Below are 24213 nucleotides of genomic sequence, written 5' to 3'. Positions count from 1 at the left end.
TATATATATACGATAAAGGGTCTATCGATCAGCTGTCACTCTCTTTCTCTCTGTGTGTGCTCGCACCTCGCTCACTCGACGACTGAGTAAATTGCGATATATATGACGCGCATGAATAAAGATCTCTATCGATCAAAGCTGTCTTTGCCGAGGCTTGTAATTTCGCATTTTAGAAAGGACGGATTAACTATATATATACTCGCGCGACAAATTCACACAGGAGCTGTAGGACGCGTGCTTCTCTTCTATACCACAAGTTTTTATCTATATATCATACCGCTAGTAGAAGAGCAATATAAACTAGCTTTAATATCGTGTAATTAACGAGAGTTTCGTAAGCGAGATTAACTTAAACTCAAATCCTGTGTGGATTTCATTAATTTATTTTTTTTTTAAACCCTCTATAACTTCGCGGGAAATGCGTATAATCCTTACATATACCGTATAATTCGTCCTGTTTCTACCCCTCTTGCAGAGAAAGAGAGAACCGCGCGTGCTTCATTTACATTTGGAATCGTCGAAAATTGTTATTCTCAACAAGTGTAACAATTACGCCTCCGCTCTCCCTGCGTATTATAAGCTCGATCGTGCAACTCTGCGTACACACAGTTTCTCTGTGGCAATTGTCTGTGTATGTGTGTATGTGTGTATGTAATATTATAGAGCACAAAGTAATTTCTCGCTCGAGCTTCGAGCGTATATACCCACAGTCGAGTGTGTACATTATACGTGTGTTTGTCTGTGTGTGAGTGTGTGTGTGTGTATTAAGAGCGCAACCTTACATGCACACACGTACGTATTATACGCACTCGTAGATATTGTACACCTTCCAGGCATGTAGCTAGCAGCGGCAGCGGCAAAAGCATTAAAAGCCCGCCGTTGCGCCCCCGAGTCTGCATGGCGCAACGAGAGAATTGTGTCGAAAATTCACAATGAAATTCGCGTTCCCCGATCTGGCACCCCACACCCGGGTTTCCACACCACTTTCCCGACGCCGACGCCACCGCGAGTTTGCCTTACATACAGCTGATAATTACTCGGTACAGGTTGCGGTGTTGCTTTGTATGTATACGCGTGCATATAAAGCTCGCACGCGCTCCAGCGTGGGCTGCTAAATTGACCTTTTGTCTGGCGGGGAACTGCGATGAAAAGTAAAAAGTATATATAGTTATACGAACGAGCAATTAGCGAATGGCGCGCGCGCGTATCGTTATATACTTGTACCTCTGTAAAATATAAGTACACCAAAATTATAAGTATCGGCGGGGGTGTGCGCGTAAAAAGTGAACTTCACCCCCGAATTACGACGTTACACACATATTTTCGAACTATTATGCACGAGCAAGACGTGTGGGACGAGCCACCGTACCGCGAATTACTTATATAACGGGATAAGTTAACGACGCAAAAGCCGCACACTGCTGCTGCTGTATACGTACTATAACTTGGCCAGCTCGCTCTGCATGCGTCAGCGCTCGCAATGTTGACCGCGCGGCGCTCACGGCCTTTACCTAGACTGCAGCAGGTACATATAAGGTATATGATATACGCTATAGGCGAAGTTTCGGAGCTTTCGGGGGAACATAGCCCTCGATCCCCTGCCGCTGTGCGTTACAACGCTCCAATTATTTATCCGCGTGCTATGCGTATATCTGTATCGTCATGCCGAGCAAGCAAGTTTAATTTTCGACGGTGTAGAGATAGCTGGAGAGAGACGTAAAAATATATAAAAGCTCATATCCGACAATCGATGATGATGATCAGCAGCGTGTCGCGCGTCCATGGGTTTTCTAAAATCGTATACCGCGTGCTTTACCCGATTCTCTATTTTTACGCAAGCTTGGCCTTGAGCGAATCACATCGTCGTCGTCGTCGTCGTTATGCTGCATCGTACATTATATACGCACTATACACACATCTCTCACACAGGGCTAAATAATCATTAAGTTATCCGATAATTGCTCATTCGAAGCCGACTACGACGACGACGACGGCCGCGCGAACAGCACAGGTAGCAGTGTGGTGGTACTGTCTTGGCCGACGCGTACTATACTATATACCGCCGAGTCTTTTGCAAGCTCGACTCGCGCGCAAGTACCCTACACATTATAATAATATGCGCCTGAAGAGAGCCTTGCAAAAGGAAAACTACTATTCGCGCACGTATACCTGTGTGTATGTGTTTATTGTAAGTGTGTGTGTGCGTTATTGGTAAATTTTCTCTTTACAAGATTACACGCGCCAAGTTCGGGCGGGCTAGACACGGGGCTGCCGAGTTTGCCTCGAAAATATATGTAGGTGAGGAAAAAAACGGAAGGGCAAAGGTTGTTTTTTTTGAAAAAATATTTCTCAATTTTACGAATCGATGGTGCGTGGTGCAGGGATTACCTAATATTTTTTTTTTCACTCCGGACTGCTTTTACGAACGAAACGGTCGAAACGCGCGGGTTGAGATGCGTTACAGTCTCGAAGCTTTTTGTTTTCTAGCAGCTTTCTCACCTTCTCTCTTTTTTTTCTTTCTCTCTAAATTTATCCGCTTTTACTCTCCGGCTCTCTACCCCCAACGAATGGCGCTGCGTTGTATACGTACAGGTGTACGTCGTACGTACATATAGCACGGTATCTCTACACTTGAGAGACCGACGCTCAAACTGCACGCAATCCCCTCGCAAACATAAATTTCGTTTTTTTTCTGCCTTCTCTGTTTTTTTTTTATTCTCTCTCTCTCTCTCTCTCTCTCTCTCTCTCTCTCTCAACTCAGCCCCCGCACACTTTCTCTATACTCAACGACCTACATGCCTCGGAGAACGAACGCACACTTAAACCCACCCACACACACACACACACGTGCAAACGTCTAAAAAAAAAAACACAGAGAAAAACTGTTTTACATGTGTGACTATCGATTCGCGCGCGCGATGCTCTCGACGTATTCATTCGTTCGGCGCGCGATGATCAAAAAGGCGGTTAAGAGTTAAAGGCCGCGGAGAGAAGTCCGCGCGTCAGAACATTTATTTTGCATTTTTCTCATCGTATATAACTCCTCGTCGTCGTTGTCGTCGAGTTTGTTAGAGAGTTATAAAGAGCGTCCGAGAAATACTTTCTTGTTCGACAAGGGAGCGTAGAGGAGAGTAGCGTAAACGACAACTCGTAAAATGCAGATGATAGTTCCTGCTCCGAAGCGGCAGCAGCTTTGCGAGCAGAGCGAGCCGCGCTTTATAATGCGAAGTTATGCACGAGGAAACTCGGCGGCGCAGGGGGGAGAGATTCTTCTACGTGTGTCTTCTTTGTTTTCATTTCCTTGCGCCACGCAGGACGATAAAAAATAATATCGTATATATACCGTATGGAAAATGTAGGTCAGGAATTAGAATCCGATGGGGACCAAAGGTATTATTTTTCTCCTTTGTTTATTTATCTACGTACAACATTACCATTGTTATTACTAATTTATTTCTTCAACCGAGAAAATATAAAAAAATTAAAATATCAACAAAGGCGCACGCGCGCATTGGGTTTAATTTCGCGTTAGGAGAAAGGAAGCTTACATAATTTATACATCGCGAGAGCGCGCGCGTCTCAAAGCGCAACCAGAACGAACTAGATCGGCTTGATTATAATCTCTTCCAACGACGAGGGCTCTTTAGTTCGCAAGTAGCTCTCGTTGTTGTTGTTGTTGCTGCTGCTTTTTTATATTTTTTTATCTCTCTTTTGTTTCAATTTCACGACACTCGGTGTACATAAATTTTATCTTTTGAAGAAGGTTATATTACAGCGAGCGATATATCATTCACCTGTGGGGGCCGTTGAGAGGGTAATTGCGAACGATTGACACTTGCCTTTCTTTGCTAGGGCAATAAAGTCGAATATGTAATATATTTGTGAGCTTCGAGAGATATCTGTATGAATTTTTACGACGAGTCTGTACTACATCCCTTTTCATACGTCATGCATACGCGCGCGTGAGTAAGCATATATCGTCCGTTATATGCGTGATTTTGCCGTTTCTGGAAACGGCCTGCGCGCATATATAAAATCCAATTGAATCTCTCGCGTTTATAAATGGCGTATAAATGTGCGCACGTATAAGCAAACGTCGCAATCGCGAGCTACTGCGCGAGGGATTAACCGATTGTAAAAACAAACACTGCTGGTGCGAGCTCCGTTTTAAAGAGGACGCACCTCCGCCCCCTTCCTCGTTAACTGTGTATGTATATTCAATATTTTGCATTCTGTTCGCGTGGGTTCGAGAACAAAAGGAAGAGCTTACGATAAACACACATACATAATACTTTATGGAAAAACACGAAAGGAGCTTTTGGAGTATCGATCTTTGAAAATGTATCCACGTAAGCCGCGTCCTCCCACTCCTGACGGTAGCGGTATTAACCGCATGTTTCCCATCAGCTGTGCGGAGAACCGCCTCCGCTTACAATGACATGTTTCAAGCGAGAGTATCTAGGTACATCGAGTTTAAGGGTGGGCAAGGATGACTTATGCGAAACGATTATCGATTTGATTATTCGGGAGTTATTATCACACACACGCACGTGTGTGTGTGTGTGTGTGTGTGTGTGTGTGTGTGCGTGCGTGATCGAGCGGCAGATTTGCTCAATCATATTCCCAAGAACCAAAATGACAATTTTACTACATCGATATACAATTGGTATATATACAGGGTATTATAGTGTATAGTTCGCAATTGCGAGTGACGCATTCGAAGCTACCACCCGGAGAGCGAGAGACACAGAAGCTATATAACAATTCCTCGAACTTCTTGGACTTGTCTGGATATCTCTAACGCGCGCAATATACACCCGAGACAAAAGAGAGAGCTGATCGTCACGTGCAAATTCCATTTGGCCTGTGCTCAGCTCGACGTATAACAATAATATGCGTATACATTCCCGTCGTCTGTCTATATGTGTCGGCTCTCTCGAGACTCTCAGCAGTCTCGTGCCTGGATAGATAGAGAGTATCGCATGCCAATTTGACTTTTTTTTTCTTGCTCCGGTATACAAGCACAGCTTGCGTACCGAATAAAGCTGTTTACTATATACATAGTAGTAGGCAGTTTAGCGTCGCAGGCGCTTTTGAGCTTGTCGCTAACGCCAGCACCAGCTCGAAGTAGATTCAACTCGAAATCTGTGCACTCCGACACTCTCTCTCTTTCACTCGCTATAAGTCAAAGTAAAGCTGCTGTTCTATATATGTATAGAGCCACTGCATATATATGCTGGTCGCAATCGGAACTTGCCCTGGCCGCAGAGCAGAGAGCACAAACATTACGTTACACACACACACACAGTAAATAAAACGTCGTTAGTCAGCGCGAGATGATAATTGACAAGCGGTTCGAGCCGGATGAGCCCACTGCACTGCAGCAGCAGCAGCAGCAGTAGCTACGTTTATGCACTTTCCCTGTGTATATAAATGCGCGGCGTCGTGCTCGTGGCCCGGTAGTTGGCAAACGTGTGCGTATTGGTTAACATACGGTAAATCGTTGATATCGTTTTTTATTTTCCTGGACCATAATACCTATATCTCCGTAACGTATACAAACATGAAAATCTACTTTGGCCTGTTGATCGTCGGCTGTTTCGCGTGCAGCTCGCTCGCCGCTTCAGTTGAGTATATTATTGTTTAAAACGTTAATAATTTCGGTATATATCGAACGAAATTTTGCAGGAGGATCCGATCAAAAATGTCATCAACAAGGACTACATGAAGGCCTGCCTGACGCAGAACGGCTTCAGGGCGTGTAAGTACACTGCAACTGCATTATACTGGTGATCATTTTTCGGGGGAAGCTAATAGATTTTGCCCCAAACGACACAGCGTCTTATCCCGACGGCCTGCGCAACGCCAAGGTGGCCTTCAGATACGAGGAGAATCGCGACTGCTACTTCGCCTGCATGATGACGAAAATGGGCATGATCAAGCCCAACGGCCACCCCAACGAGGACGCCATTCGCAGTACGTTCGGCAAACACATCGATCAAGTTAACAAAGCCCTCAAAGTCTGCCGAGTTCAAGGTAAACATTCGTTATATTACGTGTATAGTTATATATAGCGTGTAATCGCGTTTACGCGCGCGCGCTTGTATTTACACATCTCTCTGTATACATATTATACAGCGAGCGAAAAATTTAATTATCACCTAAAATAAATCGCTCTCTCTCTCTCGCGCTCTTCTGGCCTTTTTTATCTCTCTTTATATATCCGAGCTTTTTGTGTGTGTTTGTGTTGCAGAGAACAATTCGTGCAAATACGCCGCGTGCATGATGGCCAATCGTGGAATTTAAAGCAGCTGGCGTTGGCAGCCGCGAGCGAGAGGAAGAGAAGGCGCCTCATGCTTACACGCGCGCCCCGAAGCTCTTCTCTCTCTCGCTCGATGTAAACAGCGCACCATCGATGCATTTATAAGTAACAGTATTATTTTTATTTTCCGTTCGACGCAGCTGTACATTGGTATTTCTCATTATGTTATTGTATACACTTAACGTTATGGTAACGATTATTAAAAAAAAAAAAGTAAGTTAATTTAAGCTCTGTTCGATGCTATGGTTCTTTTTTCTCCACCTTACATACCGATGATATTGACTCGTTTACAATTTTTAATACTCGCAGCGGCGATCCACCCTTTTACGAAAAGTCAATTTGTACGGATGCGCGCTGACCTAGATGAGAGGGGGAGGGCGAAGAAGAAAAAAAAATTTTCCTCTTCTTCTTTTTTTTTTTCATGGATTCGATTCGAAGGGAACGATATAATCTTCGCCGATCGAAAGTAATTAGCTTCGATGTGCGGGCGTTTAAATATTCCAGTAAGCTCGCTGGGAGGACAACGTATAAAAAGGTATATGCCTCTCTGTACGTTGCAGTAATTCGTTGCGCGCAGGTTGGAGGAATGATAATTTTCTTCCTTCTCTCTCTTTTTTTTCTTTTTCTTTTGCTCGCACCACCGACAGATTCATCGAACTGAAAAGAAATCACCGCGCGCGGGCGTTGATGAAATGATTTGAATAATTCGATCAACGCCTTGGGAGACGCAAGCGCAGAAGAGAACCGTCTCTCCTTTTGGTGGAATTTTGTTTTTTATATTTTTTTATCGACCCCGAGCCCGAGACAACTAGGAGTTATGAAAAAAATATCCGTACCCGTCGAAAACTTTTTTAATTAGTTTCTCACTCTGTCTCTGACTCTTGTTTGTTTCAATCTCTGTCTCTCCCTCTGATTGTCTTCGTTAAAAGTTTTTAGAAACGTCATGCATAAAGCTTCGAGCTTATCATTAAACCTTATTGCAATATTAATCCAGCATTAGCTAATCCCCCCCCCCCGCTCCTCTTCTTACTTTTTTTTTCTTGATAATCGCGAGCGCAAGGGAGAAAAGTTATCATTTTCAGGAAAACAGCTAGACACTAAGATAAAAAGTACAATATGCGTTATATAGAAAAATCTTATATCCGTGCAGAGCAGATATAAGCTATATAAAAGCAACTCCGTCGTGGCAGCGTATAAACAGGAGATAAAAGCAGCAAGTATACTGCGCGACTTGCGGCGCGCACAGCACGTCGTGGGAAATCAGCCCTGCAAAACGGCTAGTGGTAGGTGGCACAGAAATGCGGGGAAAAATGCATACAAACGTATGAAAGAGAGAGAGGTAGAGACGAGAGCGTAGGTGGGTGCGAAGTTCGATTAAATGGCTATAGATATCGAGGTCATTCGAGTTTTCTATATAGATACATCCTTTATATGTACAAGCCTGCGATGATGATCATGATGATTACGGAAAAGAAAATAGTTGCTCGAACGAACGTACGCGCGTATAGAAATTTTGTGGTGCGTGGGAGCAGGTAAACGGTGAAAAAATTAATCGAACGAATTTCATCGCGATATCGCATAAAGCGCGAATCGATATCGAGCCACGCAATCCCGATCGAACTGCAGCTTCGCAGTATGTATGTGGGTGTATGCGTTTGATACACACACTACGGCGAGTCCTCGTTTTCATAGTACAGTGGTCGCCGCTTAAGAGAATCACTGTGTGACAAAAATTTTCATTCTATTAAGCGGATGATTCTACTATCCGATAGGGATTGCAATAACTTATAAATAACTTTGAATCCGAGAAATTATGCATTATTATAATAAATAATTTATTATTATAAATGAATATATATATATATATAATTTATATAATAAATTATTTATTATTAAATATTTATTCAAATCATATGTGACACCATTATAATTTAGTAAAATAGTCATTTATCTTGGTTTGTTTTTTCTTTTGGTCAATTATTTTGAAAATAAATTTTTCAAATTTGTAGTACTCTTCAAAGGATTTCGAACGATGTTGAACTCCTCGTCTCAAGACTTGTAATGCGTTAAACATTTCTAGATTATTAGGTGCGGGTTCTATACTATCATCTTCCTCTTCAATTTCTGATTCATCTGTGTCCAATTTTTGGCATATGTCATCATCTGTTGGCTTTCCAGAGGTTTCTAGACATTCGTCAATATCTATCCACTCGTCAAAAACCTCATGTGTCATATCTTCCGGATAAATTTCGTTCAAGCTAACGTTGCTCGAAATATTACATATTTCATTAGTTCCGTTAACAAACCCAGCCTTTCTAAAACAATTTTTTATCGTTTCGCTAGATACATAAGACCAAGCTTCTTTGATCTGATGTAGCGCATCAAGCAGAGAGGTCTTCTTGGCAATGTCATTGGCTTTGACATTTTGTTGATTATCTAATATTTGTATAATCCGTTCCCTCATTGTTCTTCGATAGTACGCTTTTAATGTACGAATTATACCTTGATCGCAAGGCTGTATCAGAGACGTCGTGTTGGCAGGTAAATAAACCACTGTAATATTTTTCATAGGCTCTAAGTTTGAATGTGCACCGCAATTATCAATGGTTAATAAAATTTTGCGTTTTAATTGTCTATCCCAATTTCGTAGCCAATCAGAAAAAATGTCTCTTGTCATCCACGCGTTTCTGTTGGCCGTGTAAGCAATAGGCAATTGAGTCACATCTTTGAAGCATTGTGGATTCTTAAATTTTCCAATAACAAACAGGTCTTTTTTTTCACCTGCCATACTGGCACAGCATAACAACGTTATACGCTCCTTACTTGTTTTGAAGCCTTTCGTATTTTCTGATTTTAGAGCATATGTATGCTCTGGTAATGCTCGGTAGTATAAACCCGTTTCGTCAGCATTAAATATATCGCTTGGCGAATAATTTTTAGATATTTCTGGCCATTCTTGTATAAACCACTCATTTGCACTTGTAAAATCAGCTTCGGCTTGTTCACCATGTGGCTTGCGATACACAATATTTTCTCGGCCTCTCCAACGTGAGAGCCAACCGTCAGTGGCCTTGAAATTTTCTTTGCCTAATTTCTTTGACAAATCTTCAGCTTTTGCTTTAAGTAACGGGCCATTAATTGGAGCGCCTTTTTCTCTCACTTCCACAAACCATTTCTTCAACGTTTTTTCTACGTCTTCGTCTTTGCCGCATCGTTTTCTCTTGCGGCTGAGATTTTCGTGAGAGCAAGAGGTACTTTCTATCTCGTAACGATTTAATAATAATCTACTAAGAGTAGCTTGTGATATGTTTAATAACAGCGCTGCATCACTTTGTGATAAATTTGGCAACAAATCATATTTTTTTAGTAGCTCCTTTTTTTCAAGGACACTTAAGCCTTTTCTATGAACTATAGCTGATGATTTTTTCATACTTGTATCACTAACACAATTAATTATTATGAGCATGTAATACCGACGGTGCTATGAGAAAGTACTGACAATGAAACTTGTATTTAATCGACAACAACATTGAATGTAAACATCGTCTTCAAACTAAATTTGATTCTATTAAGCGAAAAGTTTATTCACTTAAGCGGTGAATTTTACATGTATAAGGATACGGGAAAATCATTGTTAGGATTTTTGATTCATTTAACCGGCGTATTCTATTAAGCGCAATTCTCTTAAGCGGCGACCACTGTATATAAATTCAGCTCCAGGCCGATGTGGGGAAGCCACTCGAAGCCTCGCAGCCGCGCTGCACTGATAATATATCAGACTATCCAGAAGCAGAAGCTAGCTAGCTAGCTAGCTAGCACTTCGTAGAAGTAAATTTCAATCAAGATTTTATGGCGAGAAAAGGGTATAAGATTTACGATGGGCGATCCGCAACTTCTTAATTGAAGGTGAAACTTTTTTTCTTCATCCGTTCGGTTCTCTCTCTCTCTCTTCTAAACTACTTTTTCCCCCTCCTTCTTTGCGTTTCGTACTTGCTATATATTATTGTTATTATTATTTTCAATTTGCCGTGCATAAATGAAGATCGTCTTTCATTAGTGCGAGCTTGGCGCGTGGCGCGAGGAGCTGAGCAAATGCACTTAGTCAAAGAGCGGCGCACGCGCGCGTTGAAAGCAAAGAGGCAAACGTACATTCTCTGCGCGAGTAAACGTCCTATATATGCATGGCGTACTCACACACGCACACACACATTTAGTTGTGTGTTGGGGATGCTTTTAGTGCAGCGCAGCACAACTGTTGGGCTGAATTCGCAACGGCGCAAACAAAACAAAGTTTTCGCCGCCTTCCCGCTACCCCGCCCGAAAGTCGATCGCATGAATATGAAAATCCGCGCGCGGGCGCGCGTTGGAGCAACTCGAAATCGGTCCATTTTTTTTTTCACGGGCAAACGCGCGTCGTCGCATGAAAAGTAATAAAACGAGACGCGACACGCGAGCGACGAAAGTTTAATATTAAAAGCAACTCGTGCATACCAGTATTCATATACGAATGGCGTTTCCCGCGTTTTGTTCACCCGCCAGCGGCCTGCGCGACCAAGATGACGACAACGATACAGTGCGTTTAGAGAGCGAGAGAGAATAAAAAGGAAAAAAAAAAAACGTTTGTACCGACTGCGTCGCTCAAGTATGTACGGCTAACGACGTCGCTCACAGCACTCGCTCTCTCTCACTCTCTCTCGTCAATTAACTATACGATTCCGCAAGCTCTACTCCTTTGGGAAGCTTAAATACTTATAAAAGTGACCTCCAGGATGAAAAAAAAGATTCTGCGAACTCCGCTGTGTGCGCGTGTGCGTTCATGTGTTTGTGCAGTAAAGCTCACATATGAGCTAAACCGTGGTTGGCGTGATGGCACACAATAGAAATTCGAAAAAAGTATATTTTTGAAGAGATTTTCTAATGCTGTTCTACTTGTTATTTTGCTTTTCTGGGGTGAATATGAAAAAATTGTCAAATGATGATTTAACGCCTTTAATTTAAATAACGCCCTAACGCCAAAAGCTTTTAAATGTGGTAAAATAGCATAAAGGTCCAAAAATAAATTTGTTTGTATCCTTTGATTAAGCTATAGAATTAAAACTTCAACAATAGACCAAAATGTATCAAAAGTTGTATTTTGGTCTGTCGTTGAACATATTTCAATTTTGGCCTAATCAAAAGATTGATCCAAGTTCTTTTTTGGACTTTCATGCTATTTTATGCTATTTTATCATATTTAAGAGCTTTGTAAGTGATATGTATGATATTTTAGAACAAGTATGAATTTCCCATCAAATTTTTCATTATAAATCATAATTTAACAATTTTTTCATGTTAACTCCAGAAAAGCAGAATAATATCAGAAAATGAAAATTCAACTTTGAACCCCTGTAGATACACGAGTAATGGATCTAAAGCGCTGAAATTTTCAGGATTTTCATTTTTTAATGTACTCTTTAAAAATTTACTTTTTTTAAATTTATATTTTTAGCCATCATCCTAGCTATGACTTAGCCCATATATATTATATGACAACCGTGTGCCGCGTGAAAATCGATATTATACAGATACAGTACACCACCAGTAGATCTCGTGGAAACATCATAAATTAGAATTTAGTCGTCGTATTTTTTTTCCTACATATCCGCAACGTTATCTCTCTTTTCACAATCTCGCAATAATACGAGATTTTATTGTATCAAAATCTTAAAGCTTCAATCCTCTTTTCTATACTATACGCCGTGTGACAATGCAATATAACGCAGACAGCGTAGCTGGTATATACATAGCGTACAGAAAAAAACGTTATATTTAACTTATTTTTCTCAATTCTGTACGTGTATTCACCGAGTTACGTATATCTAATCGATGTAAGGCATATAATACACCGGCAGATTTGAAATATCTCGATACGGCACGCGCGCCTCTATCCATGCCCTGATCTCGTGCAGCTGCTGTTGCTGCTGCCATGCGCGGACGGAAATCCATTCAAGCGTATTATCACGTAGAGGTCGAGTTTACGTTCCTGCGGTTTCTGCCATTGATATCGTTGCTGTAAACTGGTAAACTGCGTGTTATTATGCAATGGCTCTGTGCGTACGGACTGTTCCTTGGATGCATATTTAGATTAGAAAAAAAAACACAAATAAATTAAAATCTAATTGGATGATGAATTAAATGTTTTTTTTTTAAATTTATTTCGATCGTAACTTTCATTGTTATACAGAGAAGCTTTGGAATGCTGTTGGAATGTTAACAAAATAAAGTTATTACCATTTGTACTATTACTATATTAAGATATGACTGTAATCATAAAATCATCTATTTTTTCCATTATTAAATTTATGCCCAAAAGGTACCCACGATGAATGCAGCAAAGATAAGTACATGAAATGTCCCCCCCCCCCGTGTCCTGTAAGTATACGTACATTTTCTCCTTTCGGGCGCAATTTCAACATAATTGATAAAAAATCCTACTTAAATTACATGGAAAAATTTCAAGGTACATTCAACTATTACTACCTATTTTTTGACATCTCTTTCGCGTGAAATTGTTCGCAATACTAAGCAAGCCCTGAGGTGAAACTCTATTTTTTTTTATTTTATGATCTGAAAAATGTATCAAAGTTTTTGAGTTTATGCTTTTTTTCATCTACAGCTATATTGTACACTTTACAATTTTTCCGTCGCCGCCAAGCAAATATGATACAAATCTTTGTTCATCAAATGTTCGATGATCATGTCGCAGCACTCCAGTGGCAGCCTATGGTGTATCAGCTCCATAAAAGCTTCATAAACCCAACTCAAGAAAAATCTTCTACATATTTTTTCGCAAAGTTGCTTCTTACGCGCGTATCTGGAGTCTCCCGGGAACTCCAACCACAAAATAGTTTTCTCGAACTCGTAGAAGTCCTCGTAAGAGACTAGTTTCGCCGTCTGTTCTTGTCGCGATTCCACCAGGTCGTAGAGCGACAAACTCGAATTCACCATTGTCTCTTTGGCTCTCGCCACGAACTCGTCGTCGTCGTCGCAATATTCCTTGATATTTTTAAATATGTCGTGATACCTAGACTCCGCGAGCACTCCTTGATCGGCTAACAATTTCATGATCGCCAGGGCGTCGCTTCGGCTCAGACAGTATCCTCCCATTTTCAAACATTCGGCGATGGCCAGAGCGGCGGATGCTATGAGCAATTGTTTGTGTTCACCCGGCCAATCGAATTGCGTGGCGAACTGACTATCTGTGGGAAAAACGAAGCTCGACAGATCGGCGCCACGATTCACGAGTACATCGACCACGCGCAGCTTGAGATTCGACACGGCCAATTGCAGCGGTGTCCGACCCGCGCCGTCCTTCGCGTCGACCCGCAATGGCTCGTATCGCTCTTCGACGAGCTCGAACAACATCTTCACGAAGACGCTCTGCTGCAGGGAATACGCGTTGGCTCTCTGGCAAACGACATGCAGAGGGGTCGATCCGTCGTTGTTAGCCAGATTGGGGTTGGCGCCGTTCTTCAGCAACAATTCGACCACTTCCTGGTAGCGACGTTCGGAGGTGAGATGATTCCGCAGTGCCACGTGCAGCGGCGTGTCGCCGCTTTCTTTCACGCGGCGATCGACGTCCTGGCCGAGTTCGATGAATTTTTTAACGTCGTCCACGCAGCCGGACATGCAGGCCGCGTGAAAGTGACTGAAACCACTTCTGTCGACGTAGTTGACGTCGCATCCGTAGATCAGAAAGAGATGGCTCACCAGTTCGTCGCCGATGCGGGTCCTGCATCTGGCCGCGTGATGCAGCGGCGTGGCTTTGCTTCGATCGATTTCGTGCTCGTGCTTGTAGCCGCTGCGCGCCACGAACTTGACGAACACGGCGCCTTTGTTGTAAATCTCGTCCTTGTAATTCAAGGCATCTGTCAAGAGACACTCGATTTCTTGGGCACTAAAGATGCCACGGAGCTTCGGAAGTCGCTCCGTCCAGTCGCTGCATACAGGGACGCTTTTTCGAATGAATTCGTGTCGATCTTTTTCACTCGTCCAATTGATATTTTCCTTTAGGCTTTTGAGTTGTTTCAATTTGATTGCGGACATTTTTGCGCACTCACACACAAACACGATCACGATAACAATTGTGCTTATTAAATGTAAGATATTACATATTTGTAAACAAAAACCACGCGTGCTGCAGATGTGGCGATCTTTTCTGTAACCGTTCACGCAGCCCAACTGTTCGCGAGTGTTTGACTCCGCCCACGCATTCACTTTCTCTAGTCAATCATACTGTACAAAAAAAATTTCACTTAGCGTCAAGAGTGAGAACGAGAAACGGCGGCATGCGCAGTAGGCATCGTGTAACGGTCAAAAGCATATATCCACATAAAAAACAAAAATTGATAAAACCTTAAAACCGACTCATCACTGTACGTGCACCATATCTTTGATAACGAAATCACCTTGTTTAAATTGGTGTATTTAATTTTCGTTTTATTTAAATATAAGTGATAAATGATAAAAGAGTATAGCCGGACCCCGTTGTTAAAAAAAGGCAAACTTTGCGCGTGACATTAATTGGAACAAGGAAATCGAACCAACGTACTTGATTAATTTATTCCATAATAACTTCAAAATCATGTTTTATTTATGATACTTATGCAAGTTGATACGCTTCAATTGCTATTATGCCAAAATTCTAACAAAAACAATTTAACAGTTATTTATGATGGTTTAAGTGCTACTGTTTCACAAATTGGTATATCGTTCCATAATCGGTGTTTTAGCCTTACGCGCGCGCTACGATCTATACTTTCCACGCTGTAATTAAATCTTTAGGCTACTACTGAATTATAGCTCCGTAAGATTCATATATAATACGTGTCGTTTGACCGACCAAAGACCGAGCACAAGAAGTCAACTAAATATCGCGCGCCCGCTCGTTTCTCACGTAATACGGTGGATTATAATTCGTAATATACATGTGTGTGATGTATGCTAATAATGACAACTGCTGCGGACTAATTGAATTGCAGATTGATTATTGATAGAAATTCAATCACGGGATAATCCTGCGCGATCGTACGCCGTGTTGTGTTTTTTTTTTGCTCCGAAAACTCGACTCGCGCAGAAATCAAATTATCGATGGAACCTAATTCGGAACTGAATAATAAATACGCGCGCGCGCGCGCCTGCGATGGCTGGCGAACTGCGAAGCAAAAGAAAGAAAAAAAAGGAAGAAAATGCTAGAGGATCGGTAGAAAAGCCAAGTTGTTACACGGTGACCCATAGTCGTTTTCATCGATGGGGTCACGTACATATGGCTAAATCGATAATACTCAATTGCAAAAATTGCGATTGGTACACGTTCTACAGGTAAACGGAGCGCCGACGACGATGCCCTGTACGTTGTTGTATAGAGAAGGTAGAATGATAATAATGATAATAATAATAATAATGGAGCACTACTTATGCATGCGAAACCACAAACATACAATCGGAATATGCTAATTGATATACCTGGCCGCCTTCCCTCTCTCTCTCTCCCTTCCTCTTCAATATTCATCCTGATAAATATGCTAATGCTCGCTGTAACACGTGCGCTGCAATGTGTTTACACGCGTACATCCTAGCGCGCGCGTGAAAAACTTCATATTATTTAGCTATGTACGAAAAGAAATAAAGAACAAGTAGGCAAAAATCATATAGTGCATTTATTTTCATTCTAGCTCTTGGAAAATGCCATGCATGCATGCACATAATATACGACAAGTGTTTGCTGCACATCGCGAGCGTATGTGTGTGTGTGGGTGTATACACGTGTGTATACGTGGATGCCTCGTTACGCGGCTGTCAAGCTTGGATATTAAATTCGCATAGACGCCCGCGCGCGCGCGCGTCTGCTCACAGGAGCAAGTACACCAATGGGAATTTCAGATTAGACTTATGTATATTCGAAATGAAATTGCACTATGTATACCTATATTCAAATGAGACGGATTGGAGAGGCTCTGCTCTCGCGTACACGGAGGCGTTTGTTGGAGGGATGACACATCCGACGGATAAGCTCGAAAGACAAAACTCCGCTACTACCTGCGATTTTCTCGCTTGTTTTTTTTTTTTGCTTTTTTTTTTGTTTTTCGTTTGTTCTTTATTTTTTTAGTTTAGTTTTACATCGATTCGTATACAACTACCGGGTATAGAGTGTTTTATACGACGTGGAATACACACGGACACACGTAGCACGAAAAGGATCTGTGCGGCAACGAAAGGATTTTCCTGGACTGTCGCGCAGCACGCGTATAGAGGAGAAAAAGAGAAAAGCCCAGGACGCAGGTTTCAAAAGTCCAAAGAGCTTATCAAAATTCATGGGTCAGCGCAAGGCAACACGTATTCGAGGGTTTTATACAAGCAGCAGTACTACACTGAAAAAAATTTTATACCCAAATCCAGCGAAATTGGCTAGCTGGATCAGCAAAAGATATTTTGCTGCCACGGCAAAATTATTTTGCTGTGGGAGCAAAAAATTTTTGTCGCGGCAGCTATATGATTTTGCTGGGACAGCAAAAGGTTTTTTCGTGGCAGCAAAATATCTTTTGCTGATCCAGCTGTCCACTTTCGCTGAATAGACTTGGGCACAAGGAAACTCGTAACCAATCGACTTGCTTTGGAAGTCCAATGCATGGCACAGAATGTGTAAGTAGCGGAGAGCAACGAACATCGCCGAGAACCAGCCGAGGCAAATTTTTAGAACAAGTTTTAAATGCATAACTCGGAGTCGGTGGCGGCACACTTCTATACACACGTGAGATGTTATTTGCTGGCATGTTTCGTCACTACACGCACAAACACAAACACACATTGCAAATGCATGTATACACACACGAATGATCACATACTCACACAAATGTGAACGATTCGAATGTCCGTTATAACGCGACTTGACATCGTCAAATCGCACACGGCACCAAGTTGCACAAACAAGGACGCTCCGCTAACCGCCACTCGAAGGTACAAACACACACACACACACACGCATGCGTGTAAACGAAGCAACACGCGCGCGAGCAGTCGAGTGGCCAGGATTCGAGCTGACATGGTGCAATACGGTCGAAAAACAGTCAATACTATGTGTTTCTGCATTTTTGGAGTAACGACAAACGACAGACGTGCTGGCAACTCGGCAGTCGGCAGCTCGTGCGCGCGTGTTGCTTCGTTTACACGCATGCGTGTGTGTGTATGTGTGTGTGTGTGTGATTGTACCTTCGAGTGGCGGTCAGCGGAGCGTCCTTGTTTGTGCAACTTGGTGCCGTGTGCGATTTGACGATGTCAAGTCGCGTTGTAACGGACATCGAATCGTTCACATTTGTGTGAGTATGTGATCATTCGTGTGTGTATACGTGTGCTTGCATAAGGCTCTTGAGTTGCGATCTCGTCTCATGCAATGTGTGTTTGTGTTTGTGCGTGTAGTAACGAAACAGTGCGAATCCTTTCAGAGATCGCTCTGAATCGCAACAGCGATGTGTAGGCCGACATCGTATGGGTGAGTGTGTGTGTGCCGCAGCAGCAGGCTACATGCCAGCAAATAACATCTCACGTGTGTGCCGCCACCGACTCCGAGTTATGCATTTAGAACTTGTTCTAAAAATTTGCCTCGGCTGGTTCTCGGCGATGTTCGTTGCTCTCCGCTACTTACACATTCTGTGCCATGCATTGGACTTCCAAAGCAAGTCGATTGGTTACGAGTGTCCTTGTGCCCAAGTCTATTCAGCGAAAGTGGACAGCTAGATCAGCAAAAGATATTTTGCTGCCACGACAAAACCTTTTGCTGTCCCAGCGAAATCATTTAGCTGCCGCGACAAAAATTTTTTGCTGCCACGGCAAAATAATTTTGCCGTGGCAGCAAAATATCTTTTGCTGATCCAGCTAGCCAATTTCGCTGGATTTGGGTATAAAATTTTTTTCAGTGTACTACGCAGTAGGTGTACGGAGCTCAAAAGAGTCTCCTGTCTCTCTCTATATATATTGCGGTATGTCCTGCGCGCACACGTAATCGTAAGAAAATCGTTCGTGGTATACGCACACAACTCCGTGGTATATAAACTGGCAGAATCTCTCCCTTCGACGTTCGAGAAAATTTTGCGTTCTCGTTTTAAAACGAGAGATATATACAACATTTCAACGATTTTCCCCGAATACGCTCCGACCAGATTTTAATTGAAAAGCGTAATTCTGCCGCGAGCACGTCAACGGCGACAACGGACGAGGACGAGTAGAGAGGAAGTAAAAGAAAATACGATCCGTGAACGATATCCCGTGTGTGTGTGTGTGCGCGCGATTTCGAATAAAAATGCAAAACAATCGAAAACGTCCGGCGCGCGCGCGCGCTGTCTATCGATCAACATCGTACGCAGATGACGAGAACGAGAACGAGTTGGAAAAAAAAAATAATGATGATGAAAAATAACGAAATATCTACTGTACTCACTTTGAGAATAATCGTTAGCGACTATATTAAAGCTCCGTGCGATGACAGCTGCGAGAGCCGCGGAAAGTATGCGCCGCTGTCTCTATGCATGATATGTCTTTATATGCTGTGCGTTATACATTATACCCATGTGCATCGCTTATCGTCGCGCATAGTTTCTGTGTATACAACATCGTGATCGTCGCGTCGTCGCTGCAACTCGAGCTCGTTACGTTATACATAATAATATATATTTATTTACGCGTATGGAAGATTAATTGTCTAGAAATGACTCAGCTTATGCACGCGCAGATACTCCCTTTGAAAGACGATCGACGCAACGATGAACAACTTTTCGCCACATTGTCTCTTTTATGATTATTTTTTATTAATTTTTTCATGCGCGCAAAAAAAAGTTTGCGGCGAGCTTTCTCAGGAGATTTTAAAAAGAGAGTAAACGAGAGTATAATTTATTCATTACGAGTTTCGAGCAGCAGCAGCGTGTGCCAGCACCTACGCGTTCAAACGAAGTATTTCAAGGTTTTCGAAGAGAGTGAGTGAAAAGAGTTATATCGTTATACTCGCACTAACGCACTCTGTATGTACTCGCGAGCGATTACGAGTTTCAATTACAAGCTGCAAATTTTCGGACGACCAATTTTCGTTACATAGCGCTTATAATTGACGAGTGCTGGTGACCTTTTCAAAAGATCACCTTGCAGACTGCACTACACGATGTCGTACGCGCATCGACCCGTTTAAATACTTACTACTATAACCGGGGTAGAGTAAGTATATATTATATAATATGTGCGTTTCGTTCCCTATATGCGCGCGAGCTGCGCATAGTTCGACTTAAATACCAACGCGAGAGTGTATTAAAGACGACGTCGTAAAGTTGGGGAACACCTTAAGACGTTACATCGGCGTCGTTAACATACTTTTTTTTTTCTTTCTCGGCTCACTGTGTATTATATCTATATAATAATTTTGGGATAATACCATGCGATTTTGCCTTATAAACTGCGCGCGTTATAAATGTAAGCGCGATTATCGGCTATGTGCGCCTCTTCTAACCGTATGTGCGCCGCGTAAATGTGTATACGTGTGCTGTAAGCTTTTTTTTTCTTTCGAGTAAGCCATTATCGCTTCGTTTTATTTAAGGCTCGTTGCGCGTCGCGCGATGGGTTTGAACAAAAAAAAAGGAAAGAAAATGAACGCGCAAATCACGTTGCCAGGGGCGATTATCTAACTAACGTCGTGTGTGTGTACAACCACCGACTTCGAGTGATAATTTTGCATTAAACCCGAGCTTGCTCCACTGCTACTGTACCTGTACTGTAAATTATGCGTACACGGATAAATTTTTTCCTTCGGCTATTATTACGCCTATAATAATACATATAATACGTAATCAATCGAATTGCGAGTTCGCTATATATATTAATCATAAACCCTACGTAACAAGTATTGACTTCCACATGCAGAGCGCGAGAATTTCAATATTCGAGAAATTCCTGGTGTATATTATAATATCTTATTGACATAATTTCCAATTGACAGAGCTATTTTTAGGCTGTCAATGAAGTTTTCTCCCTCTTCGCGATCTTACGTAAGGGCACGCGTGCAAATTATACACCCCGCAAGCATCCATTCATGATACAATGCATTATATGCAAAAGGACCCGCATATTATTCTATAATTATCATTTTCTACTGCAGTACAAGCCGCGCTATAATAGCTTTCGCGCCTCCGCACGCGATGTATCGTTTTCTTATAATAAAAAAAAAAAAAGGCGCGTCGTCTTGCGACGAAGAGAGAGGGTAGTGTATAAACAAACGGATGGATGGAGGGACATTTGTGTCGTGACCCCGAATCCGAGAGATTCTTTTTTTTTCCATAATCGAGGAAAGGATAAGTATATAGGAAAATTGATCGGCTTTCGGGAAAAACTGATTGAACGACGAGGATGAATATGATATATCAAGATGTGCCAGTTATAATGCGAAGATCGGTTGAAAATATTATACGTACGCAGAAAAAAAGGGGAGTCAAAGAGCGCGTCACGGGTGGATGGCAATTAACTCGCGACAATTAAACGTCGTGACGCGCGCGGGCGTGCGTTTCTGTAATTAATGCTGTACGAGAACAAAACTGCTGCATGGATTTATACATATGCGAAACGAAAAACGAAAAAAGGAGAGACAGCGAGAGAGAGAGAAAGAAAAAAAGAGTAAAAGAATCGGGAGAACGAAAACGATAAAACGAGTTTATGCGTCATCGAATCTGCCACACACCGCAGAGCTTTTATTGCCCACCTCTCTATCTCTCTCTTCAATCCCATCGGTTTCGATCGTATAAAGGCACTCCTCCTAATAATCATGGGTGCACATTTTACATAATACATGCAGCCGCTGAAACTCAATTTTACGTTTACGTCGATCGTCCCCGGCCAGCAAGCTCCGCTCGCGGAGCGAATAAATAATATCCCACCCCTCTACTGCCAAAAGCTCGAAAGCTAAAATTGCCATAAGCCTCTCGCGCTACAATAAAGTAAATAGGTTGCATTATATTCGTAATCCAAAATGTTATTCATACTCTTACGCACGGATTCGAGCAAATTACTCATTACGTGCACAATGGATAGAGGAAGAGTTTTATACTTGGGAAGATTATAAGCTCGAACGCGCGGGATTTATAACGTTTTATAATATTTCACAATGCGGACGAGGAGCTTTTACCTGTGCTGTACTAGAGCTGGAGTAGAGGCGATCCGTGCACGAAGCTCTGATGCTACGCTGCGCCTCGTTGATCGAGTCTAGTCTACCGATCTATCCGGTGGTTTTTTTTTTTGGCTCTGCTTTTCTTCTTTTTCTTTTCAACGCACACACATATTTTTTTTTGACACTATGTTAAAACTATATACGATCGAGTTGATTTCTCACTTTACTTTTCTTTTTTGCCTTCAATTTACGCACACTCGCGCGCACACGTCCTCGCACTCGTCATACTAGATTTTTCTGCACAAGGGAGGCAACACACAACAAAGAAATAGATAAAGTAAGAAGGAAAAGACAGCGAAATTTCTATCTCCTCCTTTTTTCCCTAATTACGCGCTATTCTCGTCTCATCGTCGTGGTTGTCCGTGCGGGTGGTACTAGTAGCATGTCGGCCGCAGAGTAGCAGGAAAAAAGCAACGCGACCCGCGCGTGTGTGTAGAGTAGCAGCAGCTTCTTTTTCACGTGCCAGAATATTATTATAATTCATTCACGGTTCGCGGCTGCGACGACGCTGCAGCAGCGTTTTCTGCAATTTTCACGGGTCAAGTGCGATACAAAGCCCAGAAAGAGACGAGAAATTAGAGAGATTTCGCGTGTACCTATACTACGGCGTTTTTTTTGTCTCCGTACTTACGTAACGTATCGATAAATAATTTATAATCTCCTTCGCTCGGCTAGATCGATCTGGCTATGCACGCTGTTTTTTTTTTTTATTTAAATGAAGTGAAAATCAGCGTTAGAGACTACTGCCGAATTCATGCGTCGTGCGGTTCAAAGCGCGCGCTTACTCGCTCCGAGCTAGGAAAGAAAGTAAGCCGAATTTATTTTTCATGAGCAATTCTTTTTTCTCTCTCTCTCTCTCTCTCTCTCTCTCTCTGTTTTTTTGTTACAAAAAGCTCGCTCGCTCTAGGAGTGTATTGCGCGATCGATCGACAATCAACGTTCAAAGGCGTAAAAGCTCCGTGTGTGTATAATCTCGAATTTAAAAATGAGGAAATTACGACGGGGTGAAATTATTTAGCACCAGGAAAAAAAAACTTGCACCGCACTATTTATGTACCGCGATATACAAGGTGTGCCGCCGTGCTTTTTTCTCACTTTTTTTTTATCTATTTTATCGTCGTGGGAAGAAAAAAATTTACACGGTTGTTTTCACACACACATTTAGATGCACGATGTATATTTGTTACGAGCAACAATATCGTAAGCGATAAACAATATTATATAGGTGGTTGCCGTTCCGAGCGCACAAGCACAACGACAACAACAGCGTGTCGCGCGCGTACAGCACATGCACTGCACACTATGCTCGCTGCTGCTACTGCTGCTCGCCGCGCGCTTTAGTCGAGACTGCCGATGTGGTTCGTATCTCCATAGTCGTACCGAGCCGAGAGAGAGAGACAGAGACAGACTCCCCTCCCTCTTTTTCCTTATTGCAGTGCACGCGATTCACCCCCTTTAACTCGACTCTCTAGCTGCCGCGGTATACACATGGATATATAGATATAGAGTATGCCTCCGCATTTCGTACCTTTGCTTATATACGTATTAGATAGACACAAGAAGATCAGTGAGTGAAGAGAGAGATCTTTTGAAAAAGCTCCTTTTTGCGGAGAAAAGCTTTTTGGGATGCGTTTAGAATTCGATTAAAATACAAGTTAACACCGAAAAGAGAGAGAAGAGGAAAAACAAATTATGAACCATGACTACGACTATTTGGAACAATGTTTTTTTTTCCTTTGCCTTGCGACTCGTGTTCTTGATCGACTGGCATGATTTACAATTGACGAAATGGGGCTCTCTCGCGCGCGCGTCACAGCATTTACTCAAGATGAATAAATATTTGATATTATATTATTGAACAATGTATCGAGACGAGCTATCTGCGATCGCGACCGTAGATAGAGATACCGAGTGCAAACTTGAGTCACTTTTCTCTCATCGGGCTCAAGGGAAAAATCGTTTACCTTTTCTTACTGTTTTTTTTTGTTGCTGCTGCGTGAATCGGCACGCACCCTCGACCTTTTAGTGTTGTGTACCTCTTTTTCTCCTTTCATGTACGAACGTCTGGCTTTTAGCCGAGTGATAAACGCAACGCCGTAAGAAAAGCTTTTCCACACAGGCCAAGGAAAACGTCTGGGTCGAGCGAGCTTTTTGGAAGATAAAGCTCTGCTCGCCGTACACGTGCGTAGTAGGTGGTTGCAAATCATGCGTTACAAATGCAAAGCAACTATATCGTATTACCAACGCGTGGCATAATTACAAACGCGAGCGGATAATGAATTATTTTACGAAAAACGACGTACGCGATTTCGATTCGGCGCGTTATAAATAAAACTTCCGGTAATGAGAATGTCACGCGCGTGGAGAAATAAAAATTGACACTTTGAGAGGGAGAGAGAGAGAAAATAAAAAAAACTTTCGGGGCGCGTTCGAAGTTTCGGAAAAAGGATTTTTCGTATAAGTATCGATAATTTTATTGGAAAACTTGCGTGCGCGCTCGAAACTTTCAAAGTGCCAAGGGCTGCTGTTGCTGGTGCTGCTGATGTTGAGGGGTGAGAGAACAAAAAAATAGTAAATTCTGCAAGTTGGTGAAAATTGAGAAGAATGCGGTACGAACACAATGCATTTATAGTGAAACTTACATTTATTAGCATAA

At 42.3% G+C, this 24213-nt stretch overlaps 3 protein-coding genes across 3 annotated transcripts in view; 1 reads left to right on the top strand and 2 right to left on the bottom strand.

Moving 5' to 3' along the window:
* LOC106653407 (synaptotagmin-7) overlaps positions 1–22882 on the bottom strand; it is a 165407-nt gene extending 142525 nt beyond the window's left edge. The window contains exon 1 of the mRNA XM_014372823.2: positions 21516–22882. The gene's annotated coding sequence lies outside the window, so the exon portion shown is untranslated. The remainder of the gene's footprint in view (positions 1–21515) is intronic.
* On the top strand, positions 5546–6359 carry LOC106653410. The gene is made up of 4 exons (XM_014372835.2): positions 5546–5626; positions 5689–5761; positions 5839–6036; positions 6254–6359. Exons 1-4 carry the CDS (start codon positions 5564–5566, stop codon positions 6304–6306), a joined length of 387 nt encoding a protein of 128 aa, XP_014228321.1. The 5' UTR covers positions 5546–5563; the 3' UTR covers positions 6307–6359.
* On the bottom strand, positions 7990–9752 carry LOC111693401 (tigger transposable element-derived protein 6-like). Its single transcript, XM_023457945.1, has 2 exons — positions 8335–9752; positions 7990–8041 (listed from the first exon to the last, which is right to left on the bottom strand). The coding sequence occupies exons 1-2, from the start codon at positions 9750–9752 to the stop codon at positions 7990–7992; spliced, it is 1470 nt and encodes a 489-aa protein (XP_023313713.1).
* Positions 22883–24213: the final 1331 nt, after the last annotated feature.

The sequence above is a fragment of the Trichogramma pretiosum genome, unplaced genomic scaffold (assembly GCF_000599845.2).
Source record: "Trichogramma pretiosum strain Unisexual culture from Peru unplaced genomic scaffold, Tpre_2.0 scaffold35, whole genome shotgun sequence".
NCBI classification, from domain to species: domain Eukaryota; kingdom Metazoa; phylum Arthropoda; class Insecta; order Hymenoptera; family Trichogrammatidae; genus Trichogramma; species Trichogramma pretiosum.
This window is presented reverse-complemented; position numbering and strand designations above follow the sequence as displayed.

Excerpts from the sequence above, each read along its gene's own strand:
- LOC106653410 (XM_014372835.2), top strand. The coding sequence starts at position 5,564 with ATGAAAATCTACTTTGGCCTGTTGATCGTCGGCTGTTTCGCGTGCAGC. Across the intron at positions 5,627-5,688 it reads GCAGCTCGCTCGCCGCTTCA|GAGGATCCGATCAAAAATGT; the intron begins GTTGAGTATATT and ends GAAATTTTGCAG. Across the intron at positions 5,762-5,838 it reads GCAGAACGGCTTCAGGGCGT|CGTCTTATCCCGACGGCCTG; the intron begins GTAAGTACACTG and ends CAAACGACACAG.
- LOC111693401 (XM_023457945.1), bottom strand. The coding sequence starts at position 9,752 with ATGAAAAAATCATCAGCTATAGTTCATAGAAAAGGCTTAAGTGTCCTT. Across the intron at positions 8,042-8,334 it reads CGTTCGAAATCCTTTGAAGA|TGATTCTCTTAAGCGGCGAC; the intron begins GTACTACAAATT and ends TTTGTCACACAG.